The sequence below is a fragment of the Typopeltis vanoorti genome, chromosome 18 (genome assembly GCF_054136105.1).
Source record: "Typopeltis vanoorti isolate ZY-2024b chromosome 18, IOZ_Tvanoo_1.0, whole genome shotgun sequence".
Taxonomy (NCBI): Eukaryota; Metazoa; Arthropoda; class Arachnida; order Uropygi; family Thelyphonidae; genus Typopeltis; species Typopeltis vanoorti.
The window spans coordinates 1530911-1551228 of record NC_143566.1 but is presented as its reverse complement, the minus strand read 5'-3'; the positions used below and the strand labels follow the sequence as shown (position 1 = coordinate 1551228).

Genomic DNA, 20318 nt, shown 5'->3' with positions numbered 1-20318 from the left:
AAAATCAAATTATATGAATCAATAATAATAATTATAACAGCAATCAACTATGGAGCAGAAGTGTGGAAAGTTAAGAAAAGAGAGGAGAAAAAACTGCTGGCATTTGATAAGATATGTTAAGAAAAATAAATAGAACATGTTGGATAGAAAGAAAACAAACAGCACAATCAGACAAGAATTATTGTATAAAAAGAACAATAATAGAAAAAATTAGAAAAAAACAACTGAGATGGTTTGGCCACACTGTATGCATGGATGCAGACAGACTTCCTAACATCCTAATCATTACTTTTCCAACCGAAAACGGAAGACCAAGAATTACATGGTTGAAATTCAACCATCTCAAGAGAAGAGAAGAAGGAGGAGGTAAAGAAGAAAAAACCTTAGATTACTTTTGCTGCTATTGAGAAACAAGTACGACTTCATCAGAAGTCGCATTAAAGAGCCTCAAGCAGTAGTGCATAATACATCAGCAATATATTAGCTGGCCTGATTGGCCGAGTTGTTAGTGTATCCGCTCTCTAGCCAAAAGGCTACGGGTTCGAATCCCGCCGTGGGCATTAAGGTTTGTGATTGTCTGTGAATTTAGTGGTGGTGGTCGGCACTGGTGTAGATTATGAAGGTAGTGGAATGATAGAGACGGAGAGTTGTAGAGCAGGTGCTCTCCCTTGATGAGTCTTTGGACTCCCTGTAGCTGTTATGCAATAATAATAATAAATTAATAAAGAACATCTCGGGATGCAGAACATATAAGGAACTTTTTCGAACAGCAAGGAATAGAGAAGACTGGAAGATCCTGCTCAAGAGAAGACTCAGCCATCTTAGACAGAAGAGGAGGAGGTAAAGAAGAAAAAACCTTAGATTACTTTTGCTGCTATTGAGAAACAAGTACGGCTTCTTCAGAAGTCACATTAAAGAGCCTCAAGCAGTAGTGCATAATACATCAGCAATATCTTGTTTTGTTTTTAATTATATCATAAATAGAAATACCAATATTTCTTTTTGCAGTATTTATATTGAAATAATTTCTTAATTTATAATAATCACAATTTCACTTTTATTATCAAAAACTTATAAATTATTTGATGCAATCGTTTAAGAAAGAAATATTTTAATAATAATTTTTTAAAAAATATAGATGCAAATGTGTTGCATGAACGTTTGGCTTTTTTTTGGGGGGGGGGGGGGGGGAAGGACCCACCTATTTATTCTGCTGATATTTAAAATCGTTTATTTTCAAAACCGTTCACAAGACAATTGTTACAGACATCGATATATCCCAAACTTTAAGACTACATTTAGCTGAATTAACTTCTTACCCCCCCCCCCCTCTCCCTCCACTCATTCATAGTTTATTCAAATCCTCTTGCAGGGATACCACATCTGCACTGTTACTAATAACCTTTCCCAGCTTCTGGAAACAACTGAATATCACCCTGCAGTCCATTGACAATGTCACTGATATAAAGGTTAAACAATACAGGTTCTAGTACTGAAGCCTGTGGAACTCCACTTGTAACCTTCTGCTTCCTTGATATTGCTCTCCCATACATAACTGTCTGATACCTATCAGATGGCTAGTCCTGAAACCAATTCACTAACCTGACATCTGCATAGGCTGCTACTTAAATATCAGCTTATCATGTGGTATCCTGTCATATGGCTTTCCCTCATCAACAGCGCTTTTCACTTTATTATAAAAGGCAATCATATTAAACATACAAACTTATTGTTTTAATACTGATCATATGTAATGCATACAAACATCTTACATTCTTTGCCTACCAGTTTTGCTAGTAAACTGTCTATCTTTTTCAAGGCGTAACGGAAAAGCATAAAAAAACTAGTAAATGCAAATTGAAAGGAATTTCAATTTGCATTTACTAGTTTTTTATAAATTACTAGTAAATGTAATTTATAAAAAACTATAAATTAATTTTTTTATAAAAAACTACAATTTATTATAGTTTTTTATAATAAATTATAGAATTTATTATAAAAAATTCTATAATTTATTATAGAATTCTATAAAATTATAGAATTTTTTAGAATTCTAAAAAATTATAGAATTCTAATTTCTATTAGAATAAAAAAACATAAACAATCTAGTAGCTAAGGTTACACGTTCGCGTGACAGAGACTGAGAGGACTTATTGTTCTTATTCATTATCATGCATGCCTGTTTGTTGTAAAGGGGTAATGTGATTACTGGCTAGCTGTAGTTCAGATGGATTTAGAGAGAGGATCAGGTTTTTCCACGAACTGTTCAGAATATAGTTTGTAGTTTGTTCTATAGTACCTTGATTTCTGGTACAACACCAGGGCACTCCTTTGCAAGGAGTGAGTGCCCTGGTGTTGTACCACCTTACCCCAGTCCTGAAGATACTTTCAGGCGCAAACTTTGTTTGCTCACACTTGGATAAAGGATTAAACTAAATTTATTATACTCTAACCAAGTGAAAAATAAACTTTCAATGAAAATATCATCTACATATCTCCACCATGTAAATGGTCTAGGGGAGATTGTGGAGAGAATTTCTTTTTAAAGTTCTTCCATGAAAAGGTCTGCACAAGATGGTGATAGCGGGCTTCCCATTGCTAGGCCTTCTAATTGTTGGTATATAGTGTTGTTAACCTTGAAGAAATTAGACTGAAGGCAGTGTTTAAACATCTGTGTGATCTCTAGAGGAAAGTGGTCTTGAATGCTGTTTATTACCTCTTCTACTGGTACATTGGTGAAAAGGGATACAACATCTAGACTGGCTAGCATGTCTGTTGGTGCAATCTTAATGGTTTGGAGTTTATTTACAAAGTGCTGACTATTCTTGATATAGGATTCTGTTGATCTTATTTTATTATTTAATAAGTTTGCAAGATGCTTGGCCAAAAGGTAAGTTGGGGATGACCTTCCATCAACGAGTGGATGAAGAGGTATATCCTTTTTATGTATTTTAGGTGTCCCATATAGTCTGGGAGTGATGGGATGTGAGGATTTCAGTGTTCTCTTCACTTCTTCTGGCCAAATGTTACAATTTCTGATTAGTTGGTTTGTTTCATTATGATTTTTTATGGTGGGGTCTCTGTCTAGGATCTTATAGGTAGAGTTGTCTGATAGTAATACGTTTAACTTATCATGAAAGTCTTTAAAGTTAAGCAGAACTGTTGAATTTCCCTTATCAGCCTTGGTAATGATAATATCTTTGTTTTTCTTCAAGTTGAGGATTGCCTTTCTATCATAAGGAGACCAAATCAATGACATAGCCGGTGGAAACTCAACAGAAACAGGGTGCTATTCTGAACAGTTCATGGAAAAACCTGATCCTCTCTCTCTCTAAATCCATCTGAACTACAGCTAGCCAGTAATCACATTATGCATTTACAACAAACATGCATGCGTGATAATGAATAAGAACAATAAGTCCTCTCAGTCTCTGTCACGCGAATGTGTAACCTTAGCTACTAGATTGTTTACAACGTTTTTTCTGTTTTTTTTTTTTCAATTTGCATTTACTAGTTTTTTTCTGCTTTTCCGTTACACCTTGAAAAAGCTAGATTCCTTGCCTACCAGTTTGCTAGTGAAACTGGTAGGCAAGGAATGTAAGATGTTTGTACGTTACATATGGTCAGTATTAAAACAATAAGTTTGTATGTTTAATTTAGGCAATCATGTTACTAAAGCAAGAGCACTCCTTAACAAATCCATATCGACTTTCACAGATAACATTACCCTCATTTTCCCAATGCTGTATATGATCCCTCACTAATTTTTCCAAGATCTTAACTACTGAAACATAAACTGGTCTATAGTTGGTCACATCCAGTATCCTACCATCCTTATGCAATGGCACTATCTTACCCTCCTTCCCCCTTCTTGGGTACCTTTCCCAAGAAGGGGAAGTCTGGCAGTAGGTAGGGATCCCAAGGAGTGGAAAGAAACCAAAATAGTATCACTCCACAGCATGGTTCTGAGACAGAAGTCTCCTACTATAGGCTAGTCTGTACAACTGCGGTTGTAGTCAAGGTGTTGGAGATTTTTGGTAAGGAATAGAATACAGACTTGAGTTGATGGGCGTAGCATTCTTTATGATGGCCAGCATGGATTTGAAAAGGGTAGGTCCTGTTTTAGTAATTTACTTGCATTTTATGATAAGGTGACAAGTGCATTAGATAAGGGAGAATCATATACAGTGATATTCTTAGACTTTGCTAAAGTTTGATAGATTACCACATGATAAGTTGATGTACAAGCTGCAGAGGATGGGAATAGATAGTATATTGGTTAGATGGATCACAGATTGGCTTTCTGAACGATACCAGCCAGTTGTGTATGATGGAACAGTGTCTCAAAAAGGAGGGTAACCAGTGTCATGCCCCAGAGTTCTGTTCTTGAGTCCCTGCTGTTCAACTTGTTTCTAAACGATATATCATGTGGACTGACTGGGGATCATCAGTTATTTGCTGATGATGCAAAGTTGGGAAAAATTATAAGTAGCACTGCTGATGTTTAATCCCCTTCAGGAAGATTTGAATAGACTTTTTACTTGGACAAAAGAGTGGGGTTGTAGTTTTAATATCAATAAATGCAAGGTGTTGCATTTTGGAGTGCAGAAATATGAGGCTGTGTACTATATCAATGGTGCCGTATTGCAAGAAGTGGATGAGATTAGAGATTTGGGAGTGATAGTTGACAGTAGACTGAAGTTTAGAAGGCATATTGCTAGTGTTGCAAAGGCTTCACATCGTAGTGCTCTTATGATAAGAAGTACTCTAACATGTAGGGATAAGGAAGTGGTTGTGCCGCTGTATAAAGCACTGTTCAGACTACACTTGGACTATTGTTCCCAATTCTGGTCACCTGATTTTCAGTGTGGTGTAATGTGGAAACATTGGAGAGGATTCAGAGACAAGTGACTAAGACAATGTTGGGACTTTAGAATGCTAGCTATGGAGAGAAGTTGAAGAAATGTGGATTTCAGAGTTCCCTGGAAGTTATATAAAAGTGTGGTGAAGAGGAGTGTGAGGAGTAGATTTTTTACGTAGAGAATTCTCAATGATTGGAACTCATTACCAGAATGTGTTGTTAATGTAAGGAGTTTTAAGGATTTTAAGATTCTCTATGATGACTTGAATCCAGTTAAAGTTGAGACCAGTGATGGTAATACTAATACTAACAGTATTTCATGTGGCAGTGAGTTTGAAGCCTTTTGCCATGAGGTGGAATCTAACAAGAACAATTACATAGCAGGGTGTTGTTACAGACCTGATGGATCGGTTGCTAGTGATGAAGAAATACATCACCAAATAGTCGAGATGAGTGCAAAAAGAGAAATCGTAATGGGAGACTTCATCATCATCAAATTCCTGCCATGTATCCTCAAGGGGGGTATACAGGATATGATAGTACTACATGAAAAAAAATTACATTATTACTAACTTCCTATCTACAATTTTCCTCCAAATCAGTCTGTTACTTGTCAAGACTCCAACATTATCAGATCTTATATTTCTATCGTCTAAGGCACTTTGTACTGTATCAATCCACCTATATCTTTGTCTTCCTCTGGGTCGTTTTGCTGCCAACCTGGCAGAGAACATTTGTTTTGCTAATCTTTCTTCGCCCATTCTGTTTAAGTGACCGTATCACCTGAGATTAGCTCTGCTAACACATTCCTGGATGCTGACAATGTCAAGTTCTTTACTAATATCCTCATTTTTAATATGATATTGCCATTGATGCCATCTGTTCACGCCGCTAATCTTTCTCAGGACTCTCATATCTGCAGTCTCTAGTCTTTGGTCAAGTGTTTTACTTGTGACCCAGCTCTCAGATCCATAAGTTAAAACTGGTTTGAACACTGTCTTGTATACAACTAATTTTGTGTTCTGACTAATTTCTCTCTTATTCCATATGAATTTATTCAATTGACTTCCCACCATACCAGCTTTGCTGATTCGGTTGTCTATTTCTATATTTAATTTACCTTCTTCATTAAAAATCGTGCCTAAGTAGCTGAAATGTTTTACTTGTTCCACAGGTTCTCCATTCACAACACAGTTGATATTTTCAATGATTCTGCCTATTTTCATTGTCTTTGTCTTTTTATTGCTGACCTTCATACCATATCTATTACAACAGTTATCCAATTTAGTCAGAGAATCTTGCAGACTTGTAGCGGATTTATTTAGAAGTATAACATCATCTGCATAAAGCAAAGAGCTGACATTAACATCTCCAATTTTGATATCATGTTTAATACCACTTTCCTTCATAATGTGGTCCATGTAGATAATGAATAACAGAGAGGATAATGTACATCCTTGTTCTCACACCAGATTTAACATTAAACCACCTTCCTGTACTTCCTTCAATTCTAACTGCCGACTTACAACTCAAATAAAAACTAAGTATTGCTTGATATAATGCCCCATTGACACCATATAACTGTAGCGTATTGAATAGCTTCTCTCTTGGCACCTTATCATATGCCTTTTCCAAATCGACAAAACTTAAATATAGATCTTTGTTATATTCCCATGCTTTCTCGACTATTTGTCGTAAAGTGAAGATCTGATCCTGACAGCTTCTATTTGGCCTGAATCCAGCTTGTTCTTCACCAAGCTTTTCTTCCACAATTCTTCTCAACCGTTTCTCAAGTATACTTGCATAGATCTTGCCAGGAACACTCAGTAGGGAAATACCTCTGTAATTCTCACATTCAGTTTTATTTCCCTTTTTATATATGGGTACTATGAGCTCTACTCCAATCATCGAGAATTCGCTCCTCTGTCCAGGCTTTCTGAACTATCCAGTGCAGCCACTGAAAGACTCTTATACTACCATACTTCAGCATTTCTGGTTGAATATCATCTACTTTTGCTGCCTTTCCACATTTCAAGCCTTTGTTGGCTTTTTCTACTTCAAGTATGGATATGTATTCTGACTGCATGGCTAGTCAGTGTGTTTTACCACTGTGCTGTCATCACTTCTTGTTTCATTTAGCAGTTTTTCAAAGTAATTACTCCATACTTCAAGGATATCTTTTTTCTCCTGTTTTCCTGTCACCTCTATCATCTCTTACTCCTTTTACAGCACTCTTTCCTCCATTCCTCTTCTTCAACAACCTCCAGAATATTTTGCCACCTTCTTGATATTTATTTTCTATATTATTGCCAAAGTCCTCCCATGACGTTAGTTTAGCTAGTTTTGCACAGTGTTTAGCATTCTAGCTTTTGTCTCTGTATTCTCTAAGAGCACAAGCTGACTTATTTGCCAGGAACTTTTGATATGCTTTCTTCTTTTCTTTCACTGCCTCTTTAACTTCCTGTGTCCACCATAGAGTTCTAATTTTTCTATCCTTGCAAACAACTTCACCACATGCGTCTCTAGCTGAATCAATCAGTGCTTTCTTCAAGGCTTGCCACTGAATCTCCAAGGGTTGATCCTGTTCTGAAACTCTTTCATTTTTTCTTCAATAATCTTTGTGTATTTTAGTCTATAGTTCACATCTGAGTTGAGAGCTGCTCAACTTTTATTCGCTTTAAAACTTTCTTACATGTTATTCTTTTCAGTATGAAATTCAATTTTATCCTGCTCAAGACTAAATAGTGATCATCTCCAATTTCAAATCCTCTGTACACTCTGGTGTCCTGCAGCAAGGAGAAAACATCACTATCAACAATAACATAGTCAATAAGACTTTTCTTATTCCTTGCTTCTTCTCTCCATGTGAATTTGTGCACATTTTTATGTTGGAACATGGTGTTAGTAATAACCAGTCCATGTCCTGAGCAGAAATCCAACCGATATTTGCCATTATTAGCTTTGCTGTTTTCTCCAAATTTTTCCAAAATATTTTTGTATGTCTCACAATCATTTCCTACTCTGCTATTTAGATCCCCAACAAGGACCAACTTTTCCTTTTTCATCGTGTCAGTTGCTTTTTCTAAAGCCTCAAAAAATTCCACCACTTCTACCTTAGTAGAACCTTTTGTGGGACCATAGGCACAAATAAGTCTCATTGTCCAGTTCCCCATTCTCATATTTGCCCACATTACTCTACTTGAGACTGACTGCCATTCAAGAAGATTAGCCTCGTATTTTGTGTTGAATACAATGGCTACTCCTTCTTTTCCTTGATTGTCATTGCCTGAATATAACATTTTGTATTTATTGCTCAGAAAGATCTCACCAGTTTTTGTCTTTTTTGTTTCAGTCACCCCTATTATGTCGACCTGGTACTTATCTAATTCCTCAGCTATCTCCATTTCTTTGCCATTCAGGCTTCTTATGTTGATAGTACCAATCTTTAACTCTGGTAATGTTGAGTTGGGGTGTGTTTTCAGATTTGTTCCAGTAGCTGACTTTTCGTTGTTCGCCCTTTTTCCCTGGTGAAAACAATGGGGGGCCTTGTTTAACTGGCAACACCCCAGCCAGCATGAAATTTTGTCATGTTGTACCATCATTTTTTATTTTGGTTTAACCAATAAGAATACAATTTGGTCGGCTAAATCCCAAATTGCTAGCCCATCCTCGTTCATTCAGTATTCAAGTAGATACCCAACAGGGTGCACCACGAGAAGTTGAGAATTGGACATTAGGTCAGAAGCCCTGGTCGGTTCTCTGCATTCCTTTAAAGGCTATGTGGAGGTCTCCTCTCAGTTATACAGCTTTGACCCTTAAGCACCCCCTTTAGTCTTCTTTTTAGTTAAAGTCTCCTGTTAAGGAGACTTTAAGTATCAAAATATTAATTGGGTTGCAGTAGAATCTCATGAGGAGAATGAAAATGCATTTATCGAGCTGTTGCAGGAGAACTTCCTCAAGCAACATGTGACAGAAGGAACTCGATATTAAAGAGAGTTAGATTTGATTATAGTGTCTTGGGGCATTTCAGTTAAAGATGTGACTATTCTGCCTCTGGTTGGTGACAGTGAATGTGAAAAGGTTCTTCCATGTGGTGTTGATGTCTGGAAAAACTCCTGACTCTTGGAATAAAGCAATGGTTATCCCAGTCTATAAAAAAGGAAATAAAGACTATTGTAATAACTATAGTGGAATTAGTCTGCTTAATACAGGATATATCATCTTCTTATGGTGCTATCTTCTATTGAAGGTCAGCAACCATCTTGGCAAACAAACTGCTGCTCTTTCCTGTCCACTTCTTGATGTTGTCAAACCAAGATATTCTTTTATCAATTCTTCCTACCATCCTGCATAGATCCAATTTTCACTCTAAAATTATTAATAGAAAAGAAAATTTCAAAAAGAAACACATGTGGCCTTTATTGATTATGAAAAAGCCTTTAACAAAATTAGTAGACAAACATTGTTTAAAATATTAATTGATTTAAATATACCAAACCAACTTTTATAATCCATTCAAGAAATATATACAGGAAATAGCATTAAATTAGAACACATCTCAGAATGGAAAGATATATCAAGAGGAGTACGGCAAGGTATCCTCTCACTTCTGCTTTTTAGTATGCGTATGTATGTATGTATGTATATATATATATATATATATATATATATATATAATTATAACTATCTGGAAACAGCATAACCCATTTGGTATATAAGTAACCCCACAAATGAAGATAGATACAATACTATTTGGAGACAATCAAATAGTATTAGCTGTTTTAGAAGATGGTTTACAAAGATCATTAAATGATATCTCAAAACAATATAATATGACAGTATCTAAAGTAAAAACAAAAATAATGGTATTCAAAGGAGAAAACTCAATAAGAAGTAAAATAGTGATAGATAATAAAATATTAGAACAAGTAAATACTTTCAAATACTTGGGATGTGATTTATCATATGAAGAAGAAAAAGACATAGACACTAAAATATCAAGCTTTGTCAAAATTTATATATATATATATATAAATATATTATTTATTAATGGTATAATAAATAACATATTTAAGCTAACCCTAGTACAAAAACCAACTAGAATGAGACTAAATGATGTCTTGTCAAAACCAACTCTGCACTACGGATGCAAAACATGGACTATAAAAAGGAAAGATGAAAAATGAATTCAAACAACAGAAATTAAATTTCTCAGAAAAACAGCTGGATATACCAAGTGGGACCATAAAACAAATGAAGAAATTTTACAATCCCTGAATATAAAACTAATTAATTATTACATAAAACAGTATAAATAAAAATAAGAACAGAAGACTACCAAAAATATTATCCAGATATAAAATAAGTGGAAAAAGAAGAATCAGAAGACTAAGAAAGAAATGGCATGAGACCAGAACAGGCCACCTGGCCTAAAATCCATGCTAGGAAGAAAGATGACTTTGCTTTCTTTTGGTGAATATACTGCTTACATTTCAGTCTGCCTTTGAATGGCATAAGGCTTTCATCAATACTCAAGTCTCTCTTAGGAATGTATAGTGATCTAAATTTCTGACTGATTTTTATTAGAAAATCATAAATTTTGTTGAGGACTGGGCAAGGATGTGCTGCCTGATCATATTCCTCATTATTTTGAAAATGCAAATACTTCATGATGAGACTGAATTGTTCTTCAGTCATAATATCATGAAACATTGCATGTTCAGAATCCATTCTGTAGAGCAATACATTTCGAGAGTTTTTTACAATTCCTTGCACAATCAAGAGCTCTGTAAATGTAAGGAGCATATTGAAATCTACTGGGCTCCAAAGATTACTACCAGAATGCTGACTGTACTCAACTTGCTAATGTTGTTGGCAAGCATAAAGCTTAGTCTGTTCCACTATGAAGGATAGAATATCATCGTCTAGAAAGAGAGGGAGAAAGAGCTTAATATTGCTGGAGTCGGTCTTCAGTAATTCCTGGCTTACCTGTGAATGGAAACCATATAATAGCTATGCTTTTAGTGGTGATCATCCATCTTCTGCATGTAAACATTTCAATTACATACTGAATCGCTATCTTCAGAGCTAGAAAAATTTCTCTCCTCATCAGTAGAACAAGAGCTGCTTGAAAGGTGAGAGCTCCAACTTTTCTGAATCTCCCAAACTTTCACTTTCTTATCCTGAATGTTACTGCTGCTTGCTATCTCAGAAATGAATCGTGTCTTGGGTATACGTGCTAATATTCCTTTCTGCCCGAGTAGCAGGCTGTAAGCTAACGGAGATTACTGATTACCTCCCACTGAGAAACAGACTTAACAACACATCCCTGGGCAGCACACTAAGAAGCCCCAAGCAATAGCTGAATATCTTACAGAATATCCATCTTTCTGATTCTAATTTTTAGAGGTACCTGTGGCATAGTGCAATTATTAAAAGAACATGTAAGACCACAGTAATAACTTTTAATTAATAAAGGTACAGAGATTTCATACTAAAACTAATAGTACATCTTCAGTGTCATACAAACAGTTATAGGAATGGAATGGAATACAAGTAATAAACATTCGGTGGATCATCTATTAAAATACAATTGTTGCCACTTGCTAGGAAATGATAGAAAATAATAATTAATCTTTAAGATAATTGGTTTTTTATTGATTACATAAAATAAAGGTCTCCCAGATCTTTGAGTGAGAGAGAGAAACCAATTATCTTAAAGATTAATTATTATTTTCTATCATTTCCTAGCACGCGGCAGCAATTGTATTTTAATAGGTGATCCACCAAATGTTCGTTACTTGTATTCCATTCCTATAACTGTTTGTGTGACACCGAAGATGTACTATTAGTTTTAGTATGAAATATCTGTTCCTTTTATTAATTAAAAGTTATTACTGCGATCTTACGTGTTCTTTTAATAATCATCTTTCTGATTGATAAGGCACACATTCAAAACATTTTATTCTGATATTGCTTTTATAGGATGACACAGTGTTTATTAAATATTAATTTCCCCAATTATCCAATATCACATGATTTCCTGTAAAATATATATATATATAAATATAATATTAGGATAACCAAGCAATTTTATATGCTTGGTTAAATATATATATAATATTAAAATATAATATTATATATATATTTTTTTCTAATTTCTAATTTGCTAATTTATAATAATCATAACCTAGTTTCTGTATCAAAAAAAAAATTATGTGGAACAGTTACTGTGGAAAAATAGCGAATTAAATAAAAACTTCAGCTGTGTTTCATAGCAATTTTTGGGTGTGTGATAGTGTTGGTGGGGGGGGGGGACCATCAGAGGTGAAATACAAGTTCAGTTCTATTGTAAAAAACATGGCAATGAAATTTCTCTTTTGACGCATGCACCTATAAGCATGTATCATTTTGATCGATAGACCATAACCAAAAGTATCACTTACTTTAAAGTTGTCATATAATATCTAAAGCTAGCAGAAAATATATATATATCAATTTACTTTATAACCGTTTATTTCAATTTGTAATGAGCACTTATACAGGAAAACCATAAAGGTTGAATTACAAAGAACTGCAGATTACAATATAAAGAAAATAAATTTAGTGGTATAATTAAAGATTTTTATATTAGTCTCTATAAAGCAAAGTCATCAAAGTGCAGCCTTCAGGCAATCTGTGAAATATTCTTCAAAATATGATTTTGAATAAAAATAAAAATAACTTAATCTGGAATGTGAGTGGCTTCTTTTTTTTTTTTTAAATTTGCATTTTGTTTAATTTATAAAATAACTGCTTGTTTATCTTGAATTAAATTCTTTGAAAACAAATAAAATTATTGTCGACTAAGCGATTAAACAAAATTAGCACAAATATTAAAAATAGCATTGGTTTTTCAAGGTAATGCAATATTTAAGCAAAGAAAGTATGCAAGGATCTCTTATTTTGTCCTGGCTTTAAAAATTTGTATGATAAAAGAAGTAAGAAATAAAAATAATTTCTATATTTTTAGTTTATCCAATATAACCAGCATAGAACAAGGAACTGCATTTCTTTTTATAGGCAAATGAGACACATCTATGAATGCAAGTTAATCTCGTTAAGTGTTCTCTTCGACATGAAGGATTATCACACATTGTAAGGGAGATGATGGCAGACTTGCACTTCTTATCCACGTTCTTTCAACAGATAGCATGCATCATATCTATGTTTTGCTATATCTAGCAAAACATAGATATGATGGCCAGTAGAGTAGTTAAAAGATTACCAATATAAGTATAAAATAAGAATTATATATATTTTTGGACTTGTTCTTGTGAGTCCAATAAGAAAGCTAGCATCATAATAAAAAAGATGAAGAAAGCAATCCATAATTTCTCTCCATTACCAAGGCTGATTTTAAAAAGTGAGATTCTTTGTATATATAGAAATAATCTTCGATTGGAATGCAGAATAAAGTAATAGTCCTGTACATTCTAGATAATTATTTAACTGAAAATATATGTAATTAAAAATACTCAAATTTATCTTGCTAAGTCAAATAACAATGTATTTTCATTTATTTTGATATAGGAGATGGTTTATCCTTCAGAACCACCAACTGGTTTACAGAAAACGTAACACAGGAGATGCCATCACCATCATGGAAGAAGACTTGCGATTGTGTAGTGCTAAACCTGCACTTGAGTTGGATCGTCGTTTCTGCTTTGAAATTCTGTCTCCCTCTAAGTTAGTATTTAAGAATAATCTATTGTAGTTTTTATGCTAAAATGAAAAATTATTTTTATCTAAAGAATTAGAGAAGCATGTAGTAGTAATGGGGATTTTTTTTTTAGAGATAACACTGCATAATGAAAAGCTGATGTAAAATTTGATTAATTTTAAATTCTTCCAGTATTTAAGTTAAGGAATATTATCCCATATTGTTTCTTAGCTGAATAAGAAACTCAAAGAGTTTCATGCCGAATATAGAAACTATATAAAGTTTGGCAATTCCAAGCGTAAGCAAATACCTGGATAGTGCAACACCTGACCCATTTGGTATTTTCCCAGTCTCTCTCTCTCTCTAGCATTATCACCATTGAAGGTGGGAAAATGTTGGACCCAGGCAAGTTACCTAAACTCAATATACACATAAAATATGTGCATAGAGTTCTTCACCACCTGTTGGGATAGAATGCCAATATATAAATTGACAATTTGTATGGAATGACAACAATATAGCATATTAGAATACTTTCTTGAAAGTTTTTTCATTTTGTTATAAATTAAATTAAAGATGCCAAGAAATGCTATTCTTGGGTTATCCTTTATCAAATTTATACTCGGAAACCACGAATATAATTTCTTGGCATCTTTAATTAATATTAGAACTCTGTTGTCAATTTATGTATGTGCATTCATTTAACCACTTCGCTTTAATTTGATGTATACACATAATTAAATACATGGATGTTAAGCATGTATTGAAACTGAAATAACATTTATATACTATTAGGATCATATGGATATGAAACATTAAGTAGCTAATGTATTTCATCCATGTTGCTCGATGATTATAAGTTTTGCTTTTTTTTGAATCTTTTCTGTTTATACTTGCTGCTGCGTAGAATCTGGTCTAAATAGGAAAGTCCATTATACTAGTTTCTGATTATAGAAGGTGCTGCTTGTGTGAAATTCAAACTATCTAGAACAGTGGTCGCCAAAGTGGTCAATATTGACCCCTGGGGGTCGATATAACATTGTTAGGGGTCGATAGAAAAATATAAGACATTATTGTACGGGTAATATTTAATTCGGTTAACTTGGATTACCTCTATCCTGAATGACAATGCAATTAAGAGTGAATCATGGGAACAGTGACACGAATAGGACCTGTAAGATGGAGCAAGGTCATGAAAATAGTTACGAAGGCCATCATGTAGGCCAAAATGACGTATTCGCCAATAAACGGATGTTGGTGGTTCCCACCTGGCGGCGCAGTAGGAATGAGATTGCAACACATGCGTGGTTGCTTATTTACTTATACTTACACGTATTCGATCCCAGTCTCATTTTTGCGCATCGACATACAAGTGAGCGTTAATGCTCTAAAATTCATCAACATACATATTATAATTCAATCACAAACTAAACTTCTCTATTTTGAAGTGTTGAGCAGGCCTGTAATTTTGTACATTCTATATATATCTATAGGAAGATTGTATTGTTATTTTGTTATCTAAATTAAATTTTATATATTATTTATCCCTCCTATCAAATATATAATGTTAAGAAGGACATCAAAAACAAAAACGTATCCCTTTGATGTTTTTGACGTTTACAGTGTTTCTTATATGTATAATATAGTATATAATAATATATACTATATTATACATATAAGAAACACTGTAACTATAAAATAAACAATCTAAAAACTCACATAAGCATCTTTTTTGCTTGTCCTATTATAATTAAGTAATAGTAAAATAGAGGGGGTCGATAAAAAGTCAAGAAATTCTTGAAGGGTTCGACTGTCAAAGAAGTTTGGCGACCCCTGATCTACAAGAAGCAATGTCTAAATTTATTCCAAGTGTCAGAAGGTTAAATATAGTAGGTGTGAAATGAATGAATGAAGAGATTAAGCATGTGATACAAAGAAAAGGAAAGAAAAGGTAAGGATAGCAAAAGTGCAGTATGAGCAGCAGTTATCTAATGAAGCCAAAAAAAAAAAAAAAACTCCTAGGGAGTTCTTTCAATATGCAGCCAGCAGAAAAAAGAATGATTATGGAAGGATGACGTTGATTAGAGAAAATGGTATAAGATCCACTGCTGCAGAGGATATAGTTGAGATATTTAATGAGCAGATTATAAATGTCTTTCATTCTTGTGAATGTGACATCATGGAGAGTTTCAGAGTAGTGGATGATGATGAGGAGAGACTGAATGTCAGTAAGAGGTATACGAGTATGGGGGAATTGAGCAAACTTGTTGTTAATAAGGCCATGAGATTTGATATATCACCATATGTTTTTGAAGAAATGTGCCAGGAGTTGGCATCTGCCTTGACATATTTGTTTAATATGAGTCTTGCACTGGGTCAAGTTCCATAGGAGGGGAAGGAAGGCAAGATTGTAATCACCCCGAGATACTGATTGGCTGATAGTTGGATACATCAGTCTTTGCACCATCCTTGTGCAATGGGATTACCATACATTCTTTCCACTCTTGTGAAATCCTCCCTATTCTGAGACTCAAATTATATAGCCGGTTTCAAGGAAATAGCCAGTTCAGCTGAACACACTTTTAGCATCCCTGCTGATATCTCATCAGTTCCTACTGCAGAAGTCTTATTCTTTTTGTGCAAATGCTCTAGTATCTCATCCACATGAGTTTCCTCATACAGTGAAGAGGTAGTGGTGAGTTCACTGTTGCATATATCCGGTTGATAGCTTTTAATAAAATGGCTGCTCATTGGTTCAACATCAGTTCTGCATCAGTCATCTACATATCATCTGCATTCAGTAGAGTTATTCTTTCAAACTCATTCTTTCTTTTACTTGCAGCATAATGATAGAATTCTTTTGGGTTATTTTTAATCTTGCAGAGCCAGTTTCTTTTCATTCTCAGACTTAGCTTTCTATAATACAACACTTGTGACTCGTCTGACCTGCTGCTTATAACCATCATAACTGACATAATCCATATGTACACGATATTCCTTCCACATCATCCTTTTTCTTATGAATCTCTTGCTTAATTACATTACACATCCATTTCAATCCTACTCTATTTATTCTTTGAACTCTAGAGACACATTCTGATGTTGCATCATTTAAGTATTTTTTTAACACTTGCCCATGCAATGTCGATATCTTCCCTATCCAGTAACTGATACCATGGTGCAGAATCCAGCATACTCCTCAGGTGGTCATAATTTCCTGCTTTGTAGTTCAGCATGTAACCTTTTCTGAATGGAGCATTAACCACTTGGCTAATGTTAGATTCCATCCATAAACTTAGCCACTTCCCAAGCGAGTACCACGTGCTCACTGTCATACGTGCCCCCCCCCCCGATACTATAATCAGATCAATTGCTCTTTGACACCTCAAGTTCCTTCTATCACATGCCGCTTGAGAAAGTTGTCTAACAATTGCTCAATAAATTCAGTTTCATCCTTCTAATGTAATTTCAAAGCTACCCAATCTATTTTCGGATAATTAAAGTATCCCATTATGATTGTTCCTTTTGCACCCATCGTTACTTATTTGTTGATGCATTTCTTCTTCACTCGCAACCAATCCACCAGGTCTGTAACAATACCCCACTGTGTATTTAATCGCGTTAGACTCCACCTCACGCCAAATGGCTTCAAACTCACTGCCACATGAAAAATTGTTACTTGTATTGCAGCCATAGGTTTCAGCTCTAATTGGTTTCAAGACATTTGCTATCATTAGCAGCACATCCCTTGCTCTCCTATCCTGTCTATCCTTCCTAAAAATACTGTACTGTTTGCGCTCAATACCAGTTGGTACCTCTGCTTCTAGATAGCAAGTTTCACTGATGCTTACAACATGAAACCCCAATATAATAACCAAGGCAACAACTCTACACACACATTCTCATGATTTCTCCCTTCAGAATTCAATTTCCCTGACTCTCTATGTCAGGTCGTGTATCAATTAATAATTTTTCAAGACTCTTGATGCCAAGCACATTCAAGTGTAGGCCATTCCTCTTATACAAATCCAATCTTCCCTCAAACTCACTCCACACATTCAAAAACTCATCCATTCTTAGAAGAATGGATCTATGTATCAAATCATTTGCTTTCTTCTTCATTCATTTTATCATAATGAGGTAATATAATTACTATTTTCATTTTCTCACTCTTAACTCTCACCTCTTTCAACAACCCTTTCTTGTCCTCTCTCATAGTGAACTTATCACTAATTAAGTCGCTATTGCCTTCTACAATTACGATCTCATTTACTTTTTTCTTTTTGAATTACTTGTGTTATATTTAAATTGTTGCACCGGAATAACTTGATGTTATAACCTGCTCATCAATGACAAGTTTTATGATAGAGCAAAATAATATCCTTGTTTTTTATAATCAACTTTACTTATCATCTTTTTGTTATTAAGCACTAACTTACCTGATTCCGTGCTTTGTTTCCCATTTTCTGCTGAACTTTTTTATTCTCCCAGTGTTTTTCTAAATACCACTTGACTTTCTGTAGTTCTCTTGTCATCTGTCTAATAATTGCTTTAGCCTAGCGATCTCAGAAGTTAAATTATTTTCAATATCCTCTTTAACATTGTCTTCAGTGACGAATACCTACTTGTTCAGTACTTCACTTTTCTTGTTAGTGATTCATTTCTTCTGTGTTTATGGAGCCATTTATCATCATCATCATCATCAAATTCCTGCCATGTACCCTCAAGGGGTGTACAGGATATGACAGTACTACATGAAAAAATTACATCATTACTAACTTCCTATCTACAATTTTCCTCCAAATCAGTCTGTTACTTGTCAAGACTCCAACATTATTATTATTATTATTATTTATTATTATTATTATTACGGGTATCTCCATGGAGTCAGTAGACTCATCGCGGGAGACCCAAACTAGCAAAACAATATCTGTCATATCTCTTCTTGAATTCATTTACAGATGAAGAGCTCACAACAAAGTCAGGCAATGAATTCCACTCATTCACCACCCTCCAGGCAAAAAACCTTGTTCTGACACCTTTGTTAACCACACTCTTCTTTAATTTCCAGAGATGACCTCTTGTTCTTCCATCACTATCACACAGCTGAAACATTTCCCCTGCATCAATCCTATAAAAACCTTTTAGTAATTTGAATGTTTCTATCATATCTCCTCTTAACAGATCTTATATTTCTATTATATATATAAACATTATCAGATCTTATATTTCTATTGTCTAAGGCACTTTGAACCGTATCAATCCACCTATATCTTGGTCTTCCTCTGGGTCGTTTTCCTGCCAACCTGGCAGAGAACACTTGTTCTGCTAATCTTTCCTCTCCCATTCTATTTAAGTGACCATACCATCTGAGATTAGCTCTGCTAACGCATTCCTGGATGCTGACAATGTCAAGTTCTTTCCTAATATCCTCATTTTTAATATGATATTGCCATTGATGCCATCTGTTCACCCCTCTAATCTTTCTCAGGACTCTCATATCTGCGGTCTCTAGTCTTTGGTCAAGTGTTTTACTTCTGACCCAGCTCTCAGATCCATAAGTTAAAATTGGTTTGAACACAGTCTTGTATACAGCTAATTTAGTGTTCCGACTAATTTCTTTCTTATTCCATATGAATTTATTCAATTGACTTCCCACGATACCAGCTTTGCTGATTCTGTTGTCTATTTCTATATTTAGTTTACCATCTTCAGTAAAAATTGTGCCTAAGTAGCTGAAATGTTTTACTTGTTCCACAGGTTCTCCATTCACAACACAGTTGACATTTTCAATGATTCTGCCTATTTTCATTGTCTTTGTCTTTTTATTGCTGACCTTCATACCATATCTATTACAACAGCTATTCAATTTAGTCAGAGAATCTTGCAGACTTGTAGCGGATTTATTTAGAAGTATAACATCATCCGCATAAAGCAAAGAGCTGACATTAACATCTCCAATTTTGATATCAGGTTTAATAGCACATTCCTTCATAATGTGATCCATATAGATAATGAATAACAGAGGGGATAATGTACATCCTTGTCTCACACCAGATTTAACATTAAACCATCTTCCTGTACTTCCTTCAATTCTGACTGCTGACTCACAACTCAAATAAAGACTAAGTATTGCTTGATATAATGCCCCATTGACACCATATAACTGCAGCGTATTGAATAGCTTCTCTCTTGGCACCTTGTCATATGCCTTTTCAAAATCGACAAAACTTAAATACAGATCTTTGTTATATTCCCATGCTTTCTCGACTATTTGTCGTAAAGTGAAGATCTGATCCTGACAGCCTCTATTTGGCCTGAATCCAGCTTGTTCTTCACCAAGCTTTTCTTCCACAATTCTTCTCAACCGTTTCTCAAGTATACTTGCATAGATCTTGCCAGGAACACTCAGTAGGGAAATACCTCTGTAATTCTCACATTCAGTTTTATTTCCCTTTTTATATATGGGTACTATGAGAGCTCTACTCCAATCATCAGGAATTCGTCCCTCTGTCCAGGCTTTCTGAACTATGCAGTGCAGCCACTGTAAGACTCTTATACCACCATACTTTAGCATTTCTGGTCGAATATCATCTACTCCTGCTGCCTTTCCACATTTCAAGCCTTTGATGGCTTTTTCTACTTCAAGTATGGATATGTATTCCTGACTGCATGCCTGGTCGGTGTTTTTTATCACTGTGCTGTCATCACTGCTTGTTTCATTTAGCAGTTTTTCAAAGTAATTACTCCATACTT

At 34.7% G+C, this 20318-nt stretch overlaps 1 protein-coding gene across 2 annotated transcripts in view; it reads left to right on the top strand.

Moving 5' to 3' along the window:
* Positions 1-20318, top strand: part of CenB1A (Centaurin beta 1A) — a 627189-nt gene that overhangs the window by 283754 nt on the left and 323117 nt on the right. For both annotated transcript variants that reach the window (XM_090408048.1, XM_090408046.1), the window contains one exon: positions 13433-13588. In XM_090408048.1, coding sequence (XP_090264174.1) covers positions 13433-13588 — 156 coding nt within the window. The remainder of the gene's footprint in view (positions 1-13432; positions 13589-20318) is intronic.